The sequence below is a fragment of the Alligator sinensis genome, unplaced genomic scaffold (genome assembly GCF_000455745.1).
Source record: "Alligator sinensis unplaced genomic scaffold, ASM45574v1 scaffold777_1, whole genome shotgun sequence".
Lineage (NCBI taxonomy): Eukaryota > Metazoa > Chordata > Crocodylia > Alligatoridae > Alligator > Alligator sinensis.
In genome coordinates, this window is record NW_005841882.1 from 3885953 (window position 1) to 3904415 (window position 18463).

General features: G+C 40.5%; 1 protein-coding gene across 1 annotated transcript in view; it reads right to left on the reverse strand.

Moving 5' to 3' along the window:
• Positions 1–1196: 1196 nt before the first annotated feature.
• The window catches only part of IFT88 (intraflagellar transport 88), an 85628-nt gene continuing 68361 nt past the window's right edge, over positions 1197–18463 (reverse strand). The window contains 4 exon segments of the mRNA XM_025196634.1: positions 1197–1472; positions 2230–2325; positions 7979–8029; positions 14944–15004. Coding sequence (XP_025052419.1) covers positions 1351–1472; positions 2230–2325; positions 7979–8029; positions 14944–15004 — 330 coding nt within the window. The 3' untranslated portion in view covers positions 1197–1350.

The following is an 18463-nucleotide window of genomic DNA, read 5'->3' on the forward strand; positions in this document are numbered from 1 at the left end:
GTTGCCAATGGGGCCAGGAAGGAATTTTCCCTCTTCTGTTGCTATTGCTTTCCCTCCCCCCCTCCTTTTTTTTGTTTTGTTTTTGTGATGCTGGTAACTGGAAGAGAGCCAGGGCACTGTAACACTGGTCACTCATGATAGGCAAGTGCATCTAATATCTGAGCTGTTCAATACAAATTTTATTCAATGCTAAGTTAGTGCAAGAGGGTTGTCTAGCCTGCTGCTTTCTGCAGGCAGGTTTTGCTCCATGAGGAGCTTCTCAGGCAGTCCTCCCAAATAAAAAGTCTTTAAGTAGCAAACAGGCAAATAAATCAACACAAATGCTTCTGCCCTGTCCCAGGCACTAGGAAGGGAGCCCTTTGGTGCTAGATCTAGCACAATAGCCTGGTCCCTTCTTGTAGCAAGTTGGTCTGCTCACAGTTTTCTTCCTCCTTCCTTGCTTACTCTTCTGGGAGTTTTTTAAAACTCCTAGTGGGAGATTCCCTTCCTACTGAATAAGCCCAGTTCCCTCAGCCTCTCCCCGTAAGTCATGTCGGCTAACCCCCTAACCCTTTTTGTTGCCCTCCCCTGGACTCTCTCCAATTTGTCCACATGCTTTTTGTAGTGAGGGGCCCAAAACTGAACACAGTACTTCAGATGCGGCCTCCCCGGTGCTGAATAGAGGGGAATAATCACTTCCCTTGACCTGCTGGCAACACTCCTACCAATGCAGCCCAGTATGGCATTAGCCTTACTGGCAACAGGGGCACACTGCTGGATCATATTCAGCTTATTGTTCATTGTAACCCCCAGATCCTATTCTGCAGAGGTGCTGCCCAATCAGGAACTGGGCACATTTTTTAAAACTTACAACAACAGAAGTTGAGAAAATATTCCAGACTCAGGGTTATTAGTAGGGACTTGTGGCCCCAGAGATGACAATGTAATGGCCAGTATTATCAATCAGTTCATATTAATTACAAATAAATTGTGGCCTTGAACTCGGTATGTCTAACACCCAACCTCACAAAGTTTGCATATTTGGGGTTGAAAAAAGAAATGGTAGAATCAACTATGCTTGATAAAGTTACACATGTATCTGCAACCAAAAGCTTTATACACATGGGAGAATGAACAATCAGTGTGTTACAAAAGTATCTGTGCGCCATATTCATGTATAACCCAAACAACAAAAAATGCACATATTTTAATTACTTTTATAATAGAAACTGTTTATTTCACCTCTACCATTTTATACATAACTCACTATGAATACAAAACAGAATTTTTCACATTTTATTAAAAACTAATGCAAAAGTATTATTTTCTTTCAAAACTTTTAAAAGGTGAAATGTTAGAAGGTACAGCCCATTATTCTGGAAGCAAATCTTCTCCTAACTCTTCATCAGCAAAATCATCTTCTTCAGTTTTTTTTCTGACTGCAGTCTTTGGTCTCTCTGCCTGTGGACCAAGTGGATCTATGTATGAGGCATCTAGGATTTAAAAAAAACCCAAAGCTGAAACATAAAATTGCTTATAACATAGCCTGTATCAGGAACATCAGACTAAAATAAGGAATTGTATATAACAGCCTATACATGTACACAACTTTTCTGGGCAAGGGATCCATTTCTTCCCCATGTCCTGTAGAGTTAAATGTATTGGGAACAGCTACTGTTAGAAACATAGGCATGATCCTACATTAAGACCAAACAATGGTAACACTGGCAGGCAATGAGAGAGAGTAAATGGAGTAGCAGATATATAGTGGCGGCTATAGTTTCTTTCTAAAATCCTGTCCTCCTTTTTATTACTACTACTGAGTTTTAGAGAACTAGCTTTTGGGAGGGTGCCTGGAAGAGGAAAATGGTAGACAGGTCCAGGGCATTAATCATCCCAGTGCATTTTGAATCCTTATCTCCTTTAGTCTCTGAAAATCCTACCTTAATAAAATAAGAACTTGTGACTGTAGACCTATAAAACAGTAGCAAAAGCATTCAGGAAGCAGATAATAGTGGTTTAAATCATTAACTGAAACTGACTGGGTCCTTTTATTTTATCTATATGTATTTACAATGATTTTATAACCATGATACAATGGAGCTATAATCACTTTTCACATTTGTTCAAGAGGAAAATGCTACCACAAGCAACTAGGTCATTGACAACTTCAGTAAGACTGCCAACAGTTTTTTCTTTCCTTTGACCAGAAGAATAGGGCTTCTGGGAAGGTCCTGCAGGTTACTTTACCTATTTCTTTATTGCTGCTGCTTTCATAGGGCTCATTTGCTCCAGACAAAGATCTTAGTTTGACACTTAGTCGCTCCCCTTTGGTGCTGCCAGTATCTGTTAAAAGAACATTATAGTAGAGAGACATAAATGTTGTCAGATATTCAATGAAATCAAAATATGGCAGTAGGCAAATTAAAGTGAACCACTTCATTTGAATTAAATTTTATATTGAGGCATTTTTTCCTCACCCAGCACCTGGACAACAGCACCCAGATCATTAGCATCTCGGTGGTTCACAACCTGCCTAACTTGACAGCAGTAAGTTTTTCACTTCAAAAGGCCTCTTCTTCATTCAGCTGGAGCCCAGCAGTGATCCCACACAGCTGATCAGAGAAGCAACCCACTGAACTAAATCTTCAGCAAACAGCCAGAGCACCTCAACAATCCTATGCAGCTACATACTGGGCACAGCTACACGAGATGCTTAACATCATATTACCATCGTTTACTGTGAAGTAAGCACGTGCATCTACACATGCATGTTTACTTTGCAGTAAACTTCCCTAATACTGAGTAAAGCTGCTACCTGCAAATGCAAGTAACAAATTTACTCGGCATTAGTAATGGCGCTGTAACACTTATGTAGACACCTGACCGGAAGCTCCTGGTCCGCTCTCTACAAGGGGACAGGAGTTTGTTCCCTGTTCCTGAGAGCTGTTTGCTGCTAGGGCGGGTTCCCCCATAGGACCCCAGACAGGGACTATGTCCCCCTGCCCTGGCATCAGGGAGCTCCAAGCTCCCCACTCCAAGATCGCAATTGGGGAGTGGGGGCTGGGAGACCCTCATCTCCCAGACTGAGCCCTACAGTCTCCCAGCCCGAGACCCTGACATAAGGGTCTTCCAGCCCGAGCCCTATGACAGCAGAGCTCAGGCGGGGAGATAAGGGTATCCCAACCCAAGCCCCATGACCACAGAACTTGGCCTGAGAGATAAGCACCTCCCAGCAGTGCCCCTGCGGAGCTGGCACTGGGAGCTCCCTGCTGGCAAGGGCTGAGAAGCCTGTTCCCTGCCCAGCTCCGTGAGCACAGAACAGGGGGGAACAAGCTCCCCAGTCAGTTCTCCCCCACCAGGTCTGTACTCACAGAGCTGGGCAGGGAACAAGATCCCCAACCCCTGCCCCTGCATGCCCAGGTGGGGACAATATCCCCCCTGTCCCAGCAGCAGGGAGCTTCCAGCCCTCGCTCCCCAATTGTGGAGCATGGGTTGGGAGCTCCTTGCATGGGGATAGTTTCCTGTCCAGCCTGGAGCTGGCTGTGACTTGTCCCTGACTGGGACAGTTCCCAGCCAGCCCAAGGCTGCATGGGGAAGCATGTGCAGCCTGGAAGTGGCGGGGGACTGTCCTGTTTTGGGCAGTCCCCAGCCAGCTCCAGGATGCACATGCAGACTTCCCTGCGCAGCCTGGGACTAGCTGGGAACTGTTTCAGTCAGGGGCAGGTCCCAGCCCTGTGCCCCGATTGGGTGATTGAGGCATGGGGCTTGGAAAGAGCTGCAGGGGCAGATCTCAGCCTCCTGCCCCAATCTGCTGGTAGCTAGTTGCTACTAGCTGCCCCACCAGCAGATCGGGGCAGGAGGCTGAGACCTGCCCCTCTCCTGCAGCTCTTTCCAAGCCCCATGCCCCTGATTGGGGTGCCAGGGCCAGGAGCTCCCTGCTGCTGGGGCAAGAAGACAGTGTCCCTGGGCTAGTACCCAAGGGGATCCTGGAGCTCCCCCTGGTGGCAGCAGGGGCCCATTGCAGGGCTTCAGGGTACTGGGAGCATATCTTCCTAATCCCTGCATGTGTAGACACCTATCCAAAAACCCTTACTCTAGAGTAGTTTACTGAAGAGTAAATCTAGGCTGGAGTAAATGCATGTGTAGACACGCCCACTTTGGCTCTGTATATTCCTGGGTATTTCCCTCATATTTGCAGGCAGTAAGGAATCCAGCCCTGCCAAGAATCTGGGCTCTCTACTGTTTGGCTGTCAAGGACGAGAGCAGTTTGCACATTTGATGATGTGAACTTGGGTCATGAAAGCTCGTGTTCTTTCTCTCTCTCTCTCTATTTCTTATTTAGTTAGTCTATAAAGATGCATATCTACTCTTCCTGCCACATGGAAATACACAGCCACGCTAACTTGAAGGGGCATTCAACCATTTGGTATTCAGTATTTTTGGCCACTAAAAATATTTCTTTAATTTGTAGAAAAGTAACACTTGGGGTTTAAAATGGATTAAAATAAGTACAAATGATGCCTCTTACAATGCATATAAGTATTTCTTATTGGTATGATTTGCTTATCAGAATATGGGTCTTAAATCCACATTATTTTGCTTTTCATGAGAACAGTGTGTTTGGCACATGCTATGAGCGTGGCAGTCGAACATAGTGCATGCATCCAGTCCAGCTTGGCATCTTGCTGTAAACATTATAGTCGCAGCTCAGTTTGCAGCAGGGCCCCATGGAATGCGGCTGCCTCGGACAGAGTAGAAGTCAGATTAACAGTCTATTGCCACAGCAACATTCCAGCTATTCACGTTCAATGTACTAGTCGCACGGTGCCTCTGAATCTCTTTTCCACATTTTATAGCAAGTGTACTATTTTGTTTGCTGAAGTAAGTTTTAATTAATTTGGTTTTCATTTCCAGGAGAAAATTTATCTTGTTTGGTTTAATGTATTAAACAATATGCAGTGGAGTAAAACATTAAGGTACTTCTTTTGCAACATGTAAAAAGCACTACAAGGAGTTTTCTAATACTCCAAGGTCTAACTAAGGATCATCACATTTAGATACTCATATGTTTTCCAGCTTGCTTACTTTTTCAGAATCTAGCCAAGTTTCAGAATATTACCAATGTAGTTATCTGAATTTGATAATACAGGTTCTCTTGATGCCAAGGCTGAGATGGATGGACAGAAGTGAAGATCTGTTAATTATTGATACAACTCTGAAATCAACTGTCCTGTGTTCCTTTTTAAGTAAACTATCTCCTAGAAATGCTCTGGATTCAGACAAATGAAGGACCTATAGTTCATAACTCTATCCACTCTTTTCTTCAGTATTCAAGAACAATGGCAACCACTCCATACTAACAATTACCAATGGCTCTATCCATTCTTCTTCCTTTCCAGGCTTCTCTAACAGATTTTTTTCCCTTTTAATTTTAAGAGTCATGCAAAAATAAGACGGCTCAAGGTTTTATTAATGGGTCGCAGTTAGAAACTATCTTTAATATAAATATTCTAGAATGATATACAAGTTGAGCTCAGAAGAAACATTTTCAGAATGCTCTAATGGGTTGGTTTTATCCTAGGAAGGGGGAAGGAGAGCCTCTTCTTTATAAACCTGGTAAAAACAGTCAGATCCACAAAGTGGACTCAGGTACTATCAACTGAATTTTGAAGTGCTTAATTTGTAGGTAGCTGGGCAGCCCCCTCCCCCGCCCCCCCTTTAATTTAAATATTTCAGTCTTTCAGCTTCAACCCTAGGCATTGTTCTGGGATGGTGGGTCAAGTGGGTTCAGAAACCCTCAGGCAGAGTACAAGTTTGAATATGAGACTCCTATGTGATGGGCGACTGCTTTAATCACTATGATAGTGGGTAAAAAAGGAAGACAACCACTTTCACCATCTACTCCCCTGCTTCTTATGTTCTGTATACAGCCTGATTTGTTGGATGTGCTCTAATTCCATCATCTAGAATGCTGACTGGATCAGGCTCTGCAGTGAAAACATGCAAAAAAACATCTAATTTGTAATCCCTAAGTGGGTTAGATGAAAAAAAAGCCCCAAACTTAGGAGTGAGGTACTTCTAGACATCTCCGGAAAAGGACATCTAGGCATCTAGGGGACTTTACTGTTGGAAATTTAGATACCTACAGAGTTTAGGTGCCTTAAGGTTTGGCTGCAACTAAGTGGTGTTTTTGAGGATCTACATTTTGGACTTTGGTGCCTGCCATGGTAGTTAGGTCTCTAGGGGCACATCTACACAAGATGCTTATTGTGCAGTAGTCTAATAACTAGAGTTGCACTGATATATTGGTCCATATAGGATTGGCATCAATAAAAGGAAAATGGATCGGCTTTTTTTGCCTGGCATGGCCAATATCACTGATAAATGCTACATTCATGTGCACAGCTGCTGCACGCACATGGCCAGAAATGCAGCCCGGCAGCTTGGAAACCACCATCTGGCTGGTAAGCCGGGGGTGGTGGGGAGAGAGGCGTGGGGGGGTGCAGATTGAGGCCCCCCACGGTGAGGGAGGGAATGGAGCTAGGGCAAAGCTGGACACCCCTTGCACTGGGAGATCCTTTCATAGTGGGGGCCCCCCATTGTCTTACTGGCCAGACACTGCTCTCCACACTGCTGGGCTGCATATCGGCTATCAGATTGGCTGATATGACTAGTTAATAATCAGCCGATTGGCCAAAATAATCTTTATCGGTGCAGCCCTACTAATAACACTGCACAGTAATGTGCCAGTCAAAAACCATGCTAATAAGCTACTGTGCTGTGTTATTAGGTTACTGCACAGTAACCATCACAAAAAAAAAATGTTCACTGCACTACTGCACAGTAAATGTAGTTACTGCACATTCAGTTCGTACTTCATTAAGGAAGTATTAAACTAAAAGTGCAGTAACTAAAGAGCATTAATAAATGTGTAGATGCTGCCTAGGTCACTTTGTGGATATAGGCCTGGAGGATTTACACCTTAATGCTAGTGAAGAACACAAGAGAATATCACAACATGGAAGCATGCCCAAACTGACCAAATGACGTAGAACTTATTTATATCTTATACCAGTGCTACGTAGTATCACCCGCAATGAGCAAAATGTTTGCCTCCTATTTTTTTCCAACTTTATAATATCAGAAAATACCAATTCTTACCTTTCACTTGTTTTTGGCAACAGAAAAATAACAGCGAAATTCTGTTGCAAAGAACTCAGGAAGACCACAGCAGGCCAGAATGTTTTGACACTATGGATTCTTATTTGAAATCTGTGGATTATCTTGTGAATCATGTGCAGGTGTTTTCATACCTAACAGGGCTAATATTACAGAGCACCCTGCAGCACCTTTAAAAGGATCTTGTGGTATCCCCAGGTACCTACAGTACCCTGGCTGAGAATTACTGCTCTAAGCCTCTATTCAGACAAAACTCCATCTTCGGGATTATGATCAATGGAAAAGAAAAGTACTTCCCACTATCATAAGGATAATGCTTTTACTCCACTGAGTGTCTTGCCCAAGCTGTAGGACTTGACTGTCAGCAAAGTAATTCTTAAGAGGCTTGCAGAGACTTCTGTAACATGTGATGTAAGAAACAAAAACTTCTATCATGAAATTTTTACATTTTGCAGCTTTGTTTGCTCATAAATCATTTATATATATAGGTGTAAGTAGGCCAACTCCATGGAACAATCTTGCAGTGTAGACTGTAGCTCTTGAGATCCCACACACTATCAGGTAAATTTCAGAGCAAAAGCTAGCTTTGAATGCATTCCAATACAAATCTGCACACTTCAGAGATAAGATCTACCTTCTATAGTGAACAGAAAATCAGCTGTGTTTTAATACATGGTCCCAGTAATGAGTTGTGGAAGTTCAACCCGTTTCACCAAAGGGGTCACTTACTGTCTGCACTTCTAATAATTAAAAAAAAGTTGTTAAATATTAAGTTTAAAAATGTATAATGCTTGATTAGAGAATAATTGACACAAACCTTTTAACATTTCCGATAAAGGACTTTGCCTATTTTCAGGAGAAAAGACAGCTAGAGAAACAGGAAAGTAAAGAACATGTAAAGAAAGAGTCAAAACAACCCCACACATGGGACAAATCCCCAAACTTATTACAACATTCAAATGAAAAATGTGTGAATGGAGAAGAAAAGAAATAATAAAGATAATATCAACAAAGGAAAATAGTGGAAACTCTGAATGCAGGGAATGTTTGATAGGTTTTTTTCTGATAAAAGTATAGATTCTGACTTCGATTATAAGACTAAACAAGGACTTGCAGTAGAAGGGCCACATTAAACATTCCCCAGACTGCAAATAAATCTGCCACATTATTCCAGTACTAGTAAAAACAGTAAAGGAGGTTTATTATTTAACTCTGACATTAGAAAAATGTAATGTACACAATGAGAACAGTATCCTTTTTATGCAGTTTCTAACATTTAATTATATTTTTATTTTTTTTAATGGAAGATCAGTAAATAACTAAACAGACATTATATATCAGTTACTATTTTTCAATGCAATTTAAGAGATAATCTTCAAATGAATCATTTATTCTGATCTAAATGGCCATTAATTTACTGACTCAGTCCAAATGCCACTAAAATATTGTGAAAGAATGCTTTTCTTGACTTTGTTTCAAAAACCTTTTAAGGAATGTGAACACAAAAACAGATAAATTTAGTTTGATTTGACAGGCAGATTTTGTCACCACAATCCAACTCTAACCTCTTAATCAATGTGCTTAATCATTAGTGCAAGTTCTATATAAAGAAACGAGTAATAAGTTGTTTGCTGATATTTATTAAAGTTAATAAAAATCACACAACATTTGCTGTTACTTACACAGTGTATCTATATGTGCAAATCATCTGGGAGCAGTTTACTAAAATACTCAAAAGTAAACTCTCCTGGGCATGTGTCTACATGTTCAGGGACATGGGAGCAGATTTGCTGCTTCTAGCAGCAGACTGCTCCCACTCCCTGTGGAGGTCCTGCAACAGGCCCCTGCAGCAGCCAGGGGGAGCTCTAGGCTTCCCCTGGGTAGTAGCACAGGGGCCAGGAGAAAGCTGTCTCCTGATGGGGCCCGGGACATTGCTCCTAGTCCCTGAGAGCTGCCTGCTGCCAGGGAGGACTCCACCACTGAAGCCTGAGTGATGACAACGTTACCCTGCCTGGGCAGCAGGGAGCTCCCAGCCCCTGCTCCAAGATCGTGGGGCCCAGGCTGGAGGATCCTTATCTCCCAGGGCCAGCTCTGCAACTGGGATCCTTATCATAGTAATTAAGGATCTCCCAGCTCGGGTTTTGTGCCTGCGGGGTTTGGGATGGAAGATAAGGATCTCCCAGCCTGGCCCCATGACCAGGGAGTGGGGACTGGGAGCTCCCTGCTACTGGGGCAGGGGGACATTGTCCCTGTCCAGACTCCAGTGGCTGAGCCTGCCTCAGTAACAGGCAGCTCCTGGGAGCAGGGAGCAATTTCCCATCCCTTGCTTGACTAGGAGCACATTTGCTCCTGGTCAGGTGTCTACATGTATGCTACTGCGCAGTAAGTAATCTCAAATAAATTTGCTACTTGCATTTGCAGGTAGCAAATTTACTCACAATTAGAGCCAATTACTGTGCAGTAAGAGTCTGCACATGCAGACATGGACACTTACTGCACAGTAATTAGTTCTACTGTGCAGTAAAGCATCTTGTGTAGATGCGCCCACAGTGTATGAAAGAAGGTAAGGTAAGGGTACAAACACAATATTAAATCAGATTTTCCTTCCTTGTGGGTCTTCAAAAGTCAAATCCTGAATGTTCTCCTTAGTGTATGGGATAAATGGAAAATATATTCTGTTAAGTTTTACTCTTTCAACTGTATTTAAAAAAAAAGAGAGTTAATTATTTTACATACAGACAATGGACCAGATTTTTAAAAGTATAAATTAAAACCAAATTAAAAACAACGTGTAAAACTAACAGTAAGTCAGAAAACTGGTTACTTTTATGTGGGAGAAAGTACAGCCAAATATTATGCAAACAGTTCAACTTTAAAGTGGTTAAAGGTTTTGGCACTGCTCTACTCAGCTGTAAATGGTATAATTTCTTTGTCAATGTTTTTGTACTTCTTATTTGGCAGATTAGTAACATTTATACCACATCAGTCAAAATGTACAGATTTACAACTGATATTTCTAAGCAAACATTTACTGGTGGTAAATCCTAGAAGTAAGAAAGAGAATTATTATGCAAGCAGTTCCTCCTATATTGTAGAATGCACTGATTTTGATTTTTAGCACTACTTCATGTCACTGAGACTATGAGTTACAAAAATGCATGATAACTTTCTTCTCCCATGATATGAAGATGAAATCATTTAGTTAGATCTACATCCTCTTAAAATTTCAAAGGGACTTAGGTATGGGTGCTAAAGTTTATAATGGGGGTGTAGGTTGTTTATAATAGCAGTTAATTTGAGTGCTTTAATGACCCAAAATATGTTTATGCAGCTCGCTTTCTCTCACTCTCGTGTACACACACACACACACACACACACACACACGTGCGCACGCACGCACACACACACACACTCTGGCTTGGTGATGCTGCCTTGGAGAAAAACCATGCTCTGAACTGGGCCAAAAGTTAATGAGTTCAACACCCGCCCACCACATACAAAGTCCTCTATCCAAACGTGTGTTTAAATGAAAACCGCTTCTGGCATGGAAGTTCAGCTAAGCCCTGAGGTGTGCTAGGACAAAAACATATTCAGACCATTCTAATGTACTGTGAATTAAAAGAACATGAAGGGATGGCTAAATGCAAATCCAACTGAAAATGCAACTGATGGTGCAATCTTTGCTGCAGGGCAGTAAGAAAGCTTGGGATGCCTGCTGCTAAATCCAAATATGTCCTTTCCTCATATAAAAAATATGGTAGTTCCCTGTAGACTCTACTAAAGCATGTGCGTGAACAGAAAAGGTGAGATGAGGTCCTTCCATGGAGATAACTGCAGGAGGGATGAAGAAGGGAAAAGGAACAATGAAATTCCCATAGTTTTCTTCATATCTTTCTACCTTTGGAACATGTTTGCAATGTCAAAAAAGGCAGGGAGTGTAGCCTGTCAAACCCCGAAGTGGGCTGCTGCCCACTGCCATATGGCTTCTTCCATCAAGTACAATATTCCGCTTTCAGAGACTGGTTCAAGTTTGAAATCCAAGTAAATACTATTACATTAATGAGGGCTTGGGACCCTTGTCTCCCTTACATACAGGCCAAACCTCCAAAAACTTGCACAAAACTGCAGAAACAAAGTCCTGGTTCCCAGGTACTAGAGGTTTAATCCTGAGCATCTAAAACAAATTCATAAAACTTGATAAGAGGATAAAAACACTTACCTGACTAAATGGGAAAAGCATAGGAAAAGAAGTCTTTGATCACTGGTCCCAAATTCAGAAATACATCTGTTTGTGTTTTTTTTTATTACAGAAAAAACATTACAGTGTGACTGATTGGTACAATACTGCCACATACCATTATAAATTAAAAATATGTATCTGATGGTTTTCTAGGGAGAGAGAATTTTTATAGCTATGGTAGGAGTACCAAGAGTAGTCAAATTTTAAATAGCCATATTTGGTACAATCTTTGAAACTGCCTTTAGACCCTTTAAGTCTAGACTGTGTGTTATAATAACTCTAAACTTATTTCTCAGCTCTTAAGTGAAAGAAGATGTTTGTTAGCTCTCTACTTGAAAAAGAAAGAATCCTGAGACTGCTTAAAAGACTCCGGTAAACATTTCTGTAGAGAAGTTTACAAACAATACGAGTTGTAGCGATTTTAGAATTTGTGCAAAAATTCTTCAAAAGGAACCAAAAGGTTGGATAACACAAACTGATTTTTAAAAATATATTTACAGTCTTTCACTGACCCTCACATAGACTTCCATTTTCTCAGTCTCCCTTTTATATTTTACATACCACCTATTTATTTATGCAAATCCTCTTACACATGTTGTAGGTATTGTGTCCACTATTATTGATCCTACAACTAATAGGATACCAAAAGAAGATATGAAAAAGATCTTTGGAAAAAAAAAATCAAGCGAAGTAAACATACCAAACTGGGGTTACAAGAGGGGACAAATAAAAATTATTAACAAAAAAAACTTTAAAAAAATTAATCCTTCACAATTCAGCAACTTTCCCTATGGTTACTGACAAAGAACTGTATCCTGAAGTGTGGACATGCCATGTTTTTTCAATAAACATAAAGTGTATTAAAAAATCGCAACTAAAGTAACCTACATTTATGTTTCATACGTGTCTCATCACAGACTGTACACAGCATATTTACACTGGGAAATACAGACTTATGATCCTGTAAAACAAGGCCAGGCATACGGGGGAAAAAAAGTGTTTAGGTTCTTGGTTTGTCTGGGGCTCCCTACAGCTCTGTAAATGGAAAAGCTGTACTACAACATAGCCCTTATGTCTGCTGCCTCTTGTGTGCCAACTTCTTCATTGATAAAGTTTCCTGGAGCTAGCATTTCTGGTAATCAAATGTGTGGTGTCTTTGACTGCTTCTGAAGAGTTTAAGTAGTACCTTTTGCCACAACTTTATTTGGGAATCCTAGTAGAAATAACTTGAGGTGTAGTATAGCAGCTCCATTGTAACACTGCTTATTTGTTGAGCCATTTCCAAAACTGTTTGATCTTTGGGCAGTTACACCAAATATGCATAAATAAGTCTCCTTAGATCATCTGCTACAAAGATTTGGTCCTGTAGCATGAACTCTTTTCAGTGTTTCAGGATTCTGATATAATAAATATATACCTGTGTAAATAAATCTAAATATAATTATGGAGGAATAAACAGTTGCAGCTCAATTCTGACCCTGCTGCTCCACTGAGAGTTGATGTCTAATGGTAGTGTCTCAAGAGTCTGTACATTCTCTCTGCACTTAGTCTTTGCTTGGTATATGAATCTGTCCAGGAGGCTAAAGTCAAAGCCTTGGTATTACTACAGCCTATGATCAAATTTCTAATGAGTTTAACTGTCTTTTTATTTATTTATTAATTACTGCATGTATTTTTATCTTTCAAAGTAGCATTGACAAAATGTTAGCACCAGGGCTCCAATGCTGTCTTAACTTGTCAGCTAAGATCTTACTTTTTTCTCCCTGGTTAGCTGTTCTCAGTTATATATACCCTTGTCCCCTAAATCACAAATTGTCACTTTCTCTCTCAGGCCAATGTTAACCTCTTGCACGAACAAGGGTATGGCTACATTTTGCTAATTGAGAGGAAAGAGCCCCTTGAGTGCCACTTACCCAGACATCTGAGACACTGTTTGCATTAACTGTGAATCCCCCTGGCTTGCTCCAATGTTTCTCCATTTTCACCTGCTATGGATTAGTGCTGAAATGGAGTTTCAGGCACAAAAAGAGGCTGCTTTGCTGCCAGACCCCATGGCCAGCCCACTAAAAAGAATTTTAGCGCTAGTATTTACAAAGTGTCATGAGTCTCCCAGCCTCAACTGCGTGAAAACAAGACAAACATCAGTTATCAAGAATGGAGACATTTTAAATAACCTGATTATTTGTTTTCTAGGTACAGTGTTGCTCTAACTTCCATTTTTCAATTTCAGATTGAATTAATTCAATATTAATGAATGATTAAATAACAGAATAGTATGTGGGTGTGTGCAGGTTAAAGAAAAAGAGAGAAAACTGGTTAAGACCTTTACCTCCTCACACACAGAGGTGCTATCATTGATATGCACAAAAACATGAAACTCTCAACCACTTTTGATTGCCTCACCTGCACTGTGCTCACTAATCTATGCAGGATTCATACTAATATATCAAATACTCAGGCAGTTTTTCAACCCCTGCTCCAAAAATATTCCCTTCAAGAACTACCAGAGTGAGGCATTTCACTCCTACAGCTACCTTGGCCTGAGGCCCAGAACAGGTGATATTCAATCCTAGACAACCAGGTGTTTCTACATATAAAAATATAATGGTTTCAAAGACTCTCTTGTGGCCCTGCAGAGCTAAAGCCTTTTCACACCATCAGAGAAGGAAAGACATTTCCATGTTTCCTTGACAGATCCAACAGTCATTCCCACCCCTGCAGATCCTGCAAAGGCAGTGTTTCTATACACATATTTAAAAGCTAGGTCAGGTTATATTAAAGATTTCCACGGCTCCATTTGAACCTTGGAATTAATGTATCAAAGACATTTGTAGGTAGAAGGATAAGAAAAACAATTCTATTAAAAAAACCTTACAAAACAATTGCACAAGAATACCCATAACCTGAAACATGAGCAGAACTCAATATGATGTCACATGATATGAATAATTGTTAAGTGCTTTTTTGTCATAACCTGCCTAAGTCACTCATGATTTTGTCACTTAGGAGTAACATGGTGTGGCCATTCCATTCTGTATATATTTTTTTTCTCTTTTCTCATATACAGAAGCCTGTGCTCTTATAGGTAATTTTCCTCTAACTGCAAATACCCACTCGGCTGCATTCAGTGAGAAGATGGTCAAGAACATCATCCTGGGAGGGAGGGGCCAGTGGGTGTGGGATAAATCAAGACAGCAGGTGGAGCAAAACAAGGGTCTCAGCCTATTCCCTCCCTGCTTCAAAACCACTCTGCTTTCCATTGGCTAGGACAGAGAACATGGGAGGAGGGGGCAAGTGATTCGCTGTTGTATGTCCTCTTCCTTCACACACTTAAGCTTACCTGGATCTCTTTAAGGCTTCTGGCTCACAATATCTGCCCTGGCCTTCTGCCCCACAGCAAGGAAACTGTCTCTTACGATGGGGCTCAACACAAATAGATGTATAAATATAAGCAGTTTTACAACACTTGAAGGAAAGCTCTTTTCTTTAGGAACACTGATAGCTTCAATACTTAGGCAATATCATTGTTGTTTACTACTTACCCCCACCAGCACTTCCTTCTCTCCGGCCACGTGCACTGCCATCTCTGCCGGATTTAACACGCTACAGCACCATGAAACAGGTTTGAGGGAACAAAAACAAAAACCTTATTTAAAATAATTATATTAGAGCCGATTGCTGAAAACTCAGAAATGAGTTTACTGCTGCAAATGGCAGAAAAATATCACATTGGGCGTTAATTACAGTAGTAACTAAGAAATCTTATTTCTTCAATGTAAAAACCTACTTTTAAACCCAGTCTAAAATACATTTACAAAGAACTAATGAAGTTCAAACAAAAATTGTCTGTGAAATATGTCCTTTCAGATAACACTTCTATGAGAAAGATGTGTAAAAACTGCCTTGCATGAAGCTTTGGGTAACACAGCTGAAAATAATAATCAAGCTATTCCCGTTGTATAAGTCCAGAGTAATGTTTGTCTATTAAGATCTTGGGAATCCAAGGACAGTTATTTATTTTTACTTCATCTTTACTTCATTGTAAAGGTTCAAGTTGGGGGAGAAAAGAAATATTTATCCCATAAATCTTACATTCCTAAGACTTGGCACTGCAATACGCCAGGAAAATATGCTGGTGAATATTAAAGTTCAAGATACCATTCATGGCAAAATATCTTGGAAACTATGTTAGAAATTGGCTTTCTTGGAATGAAGAAAGTACCATAACCATCTTCCAGGTGTGTTATTTTTAAAGGTCTGTTTTAACCTTAATTGTTTTGATCAAAGCAACACATCTACAATGGCCTTCATTGTGAAATTTCAGTTTTCTTGGGTGTGTATCTTATGAATTACAGAAACTATAAATCTTAGTAGGGAGTACACGTTTAGAGCATTTATTTCTTAATTTAAAAAGTCAGGCAGAGTGGGCAGGCAATGGGAGGAGGGGGATGGAGGGGCAGAGTTTAGGATTAGGGAATCCTGGCCCCCGCTTGAAAAGTTCTGCCTCTGTCTCCAACTGTTCAAACATGAACAAGTGGCCCCTTTCCCCCCCTGTTTGGGATGGTTCAAGTGGGATTATATCACACTACATGTAACACATGACACTAGAAACCTTGACGCTGTGGAGAAGCTGCTATTGGAAAGGGCTAGCATTCTCTGGTGGAATTGCCATGTTTTTTTCTTTACAAACCACCCATACACTAGCTTTCTGCTATATGAAAAGATGCATTTCTTACTAAAAATGTAATGCCTACCCATGGCTTAAATGAAATACCAAGTAGAAATGTTAACATTATAAAAATATATAGATTACAAAAGGAACATAATACCATTACTTATGGCATAAGGTGAAAAATTTCCATAGGGAATAAAAACCACCCCACAGATGTTTCCAAAGCCTTAGCTAGAAGAATTTATGGGCTTGTCAACACTTGGAAAGTTACAGGAGTAACTATTCCAGAATAGTTATATTCAATATTATTTTGGCATTAGTGTAGATGTCCTTATTATGAAATAAGGACATCCACAAACAGAATTATTTTAGAATATTTATTTCAAACTAGCTATTTTGGTAAATTTCCAAGTACAGATAAATACTTAGTAAAAGGTATTGAAAAGCTGGGCAAATTCTACAAGCACTTGTCTGTTTATTGTTTTACCACTGAGCACATACAAGGAAAGATTTTCAGCCAGTTTGGAAACAATGAGGAAGGGAAACTCAGCTGTTTAAATTACTGCTAGAGTTGAGAGCAGAAAGTGATTTGTGTCTTTCTTTGCTGACTGAAAGTCAGTGTTGACTTGAAAATGTAAGCAGCGAAATTAGCATTTTGCAAATATAACAAATTTCAGACCTACAGATCTTTCAAGGAGGTACAGGGGACTTATGATTAAGATCCTTACTGACAGACTTGATAAACATGTTCTAGAAACAAAAATACCAAGGAAATGTCAAAACCTGAAGTCTGGTGATAGAACTCATGCATCTAGATAAAAAATGGTGGAGAACCCAGAGTCAACCTAGCAGAACAGAATTGCAGAACTACCATTCATATAAGTAAGTACTGGCATTGAAATTCTTGTGAAAGAAAATAATATCAGTTTCCTTCGTACAACAGTACTTTGCTGGATAGCTACAAAATGAATCAGGAGCATGATGACCTTATTTTGAACTGATTTGTTGGTTCTGTGACAGAATATGGAGTAATGAGATACCATTGAGATTCAGGTGTAACATTCCAGACATCTCAAATGGCTTCTCCAAGTTTTGGTTAAAGTGATTATCATAACAGTATACAATAATATGGTTTGTGCTACTGTAAATCTCCTTTGATTCAGAGGAAAACTATGGTATCCTGTAGTCTATTTCTTAACTTTCACTAATTTAAGCATCAAGTCAAACTAAAATATCACTTTTCTAACATCACTTACATGTTACTAAAATATCAGTTCTTGAACAGCAAATCTAAATAATTCAATAATAAATATTTTACTGCATGAATGAAAAGTCAAAAAATGCCAAGAAAACTCAGGTTTACGTAAAAATAAAATGAAATTAAAAACTTTAAAAAAATTGTACTTTTGATGTCAATACTATAAAGAAAAAAAAGAACTTATCTATGGGTCATTAATGCTTGTAGGTCTATGTTGTAGAACTAAAAATCCACAGGGGCTGGAACTGTATACAAGTGAGTATTTAGCTCTCCAACACCAAGGACCTCCATTGCTTCAATTAAGAATTAAGTCAGTTTCTAAGCAAATTTCAACACTAACTTTTCCTTAGTAAAGTTTGTCAGTTCTAGCATGTTGTGTCAAAATGGCTAAGAACAGACACCGTACTTGTCTCTGGACAAGTTGTACCTGTGTTTGTCCCTAAACAGAAATATCTTGGGATTGGTATGTACAAATATAATCTTTCTAATCAGGGTTTAGCGAGCAGCTGAATACACTGACGCTTTTTTGCCATTAATTCAGCGATGCAATCCCAAAATAACCATTCAGATACACTTTGCAATGTCTTAGAATAAACTGTTAGTACTTCATAGATTTCATAGAGATTAGGACTGGAAGGTGTGCAGGCCGCCTCCCGATCCCATCCATGTCGCCATCTGCGGGCCGGGAGCGATATGCAGACCCTTTTTGTGCTCTGCGTGGGCTGTGGCCAGCAGCCCGGGCATGCTGGATCGGAGAGAACGGGCGACACGCTAGAATTAGGCATGGACGCGTAATGGTTGATTTAAGATTGTTTACTTACACCGAAGATGGTCGCGGTGCAGGCAGGAAAACTTGCTTGAGTTGCGGTTACAAATAGAAAAGATGAGAGGTGGACTAGAGTTCCTTCCCGTGAACACTCTTCTAGCCTGTCCGGTTGGAGGCTCTAAACCGCGAGCCCGTCGCGCCAACCGAAGAAAGTACTCGAGACAAAGAGCTCTGAATAAACTCACACGAAGTTTGCTAGGCTCCGTGGGTCCTTGTGCGCGCAGGGAGAGGGATACGTCGAGGATTGCGCTCGGCGACGGGGAGAGGCTAGAGGCTGATCAGACCTCTGTTGCCTGCTTGAAATGC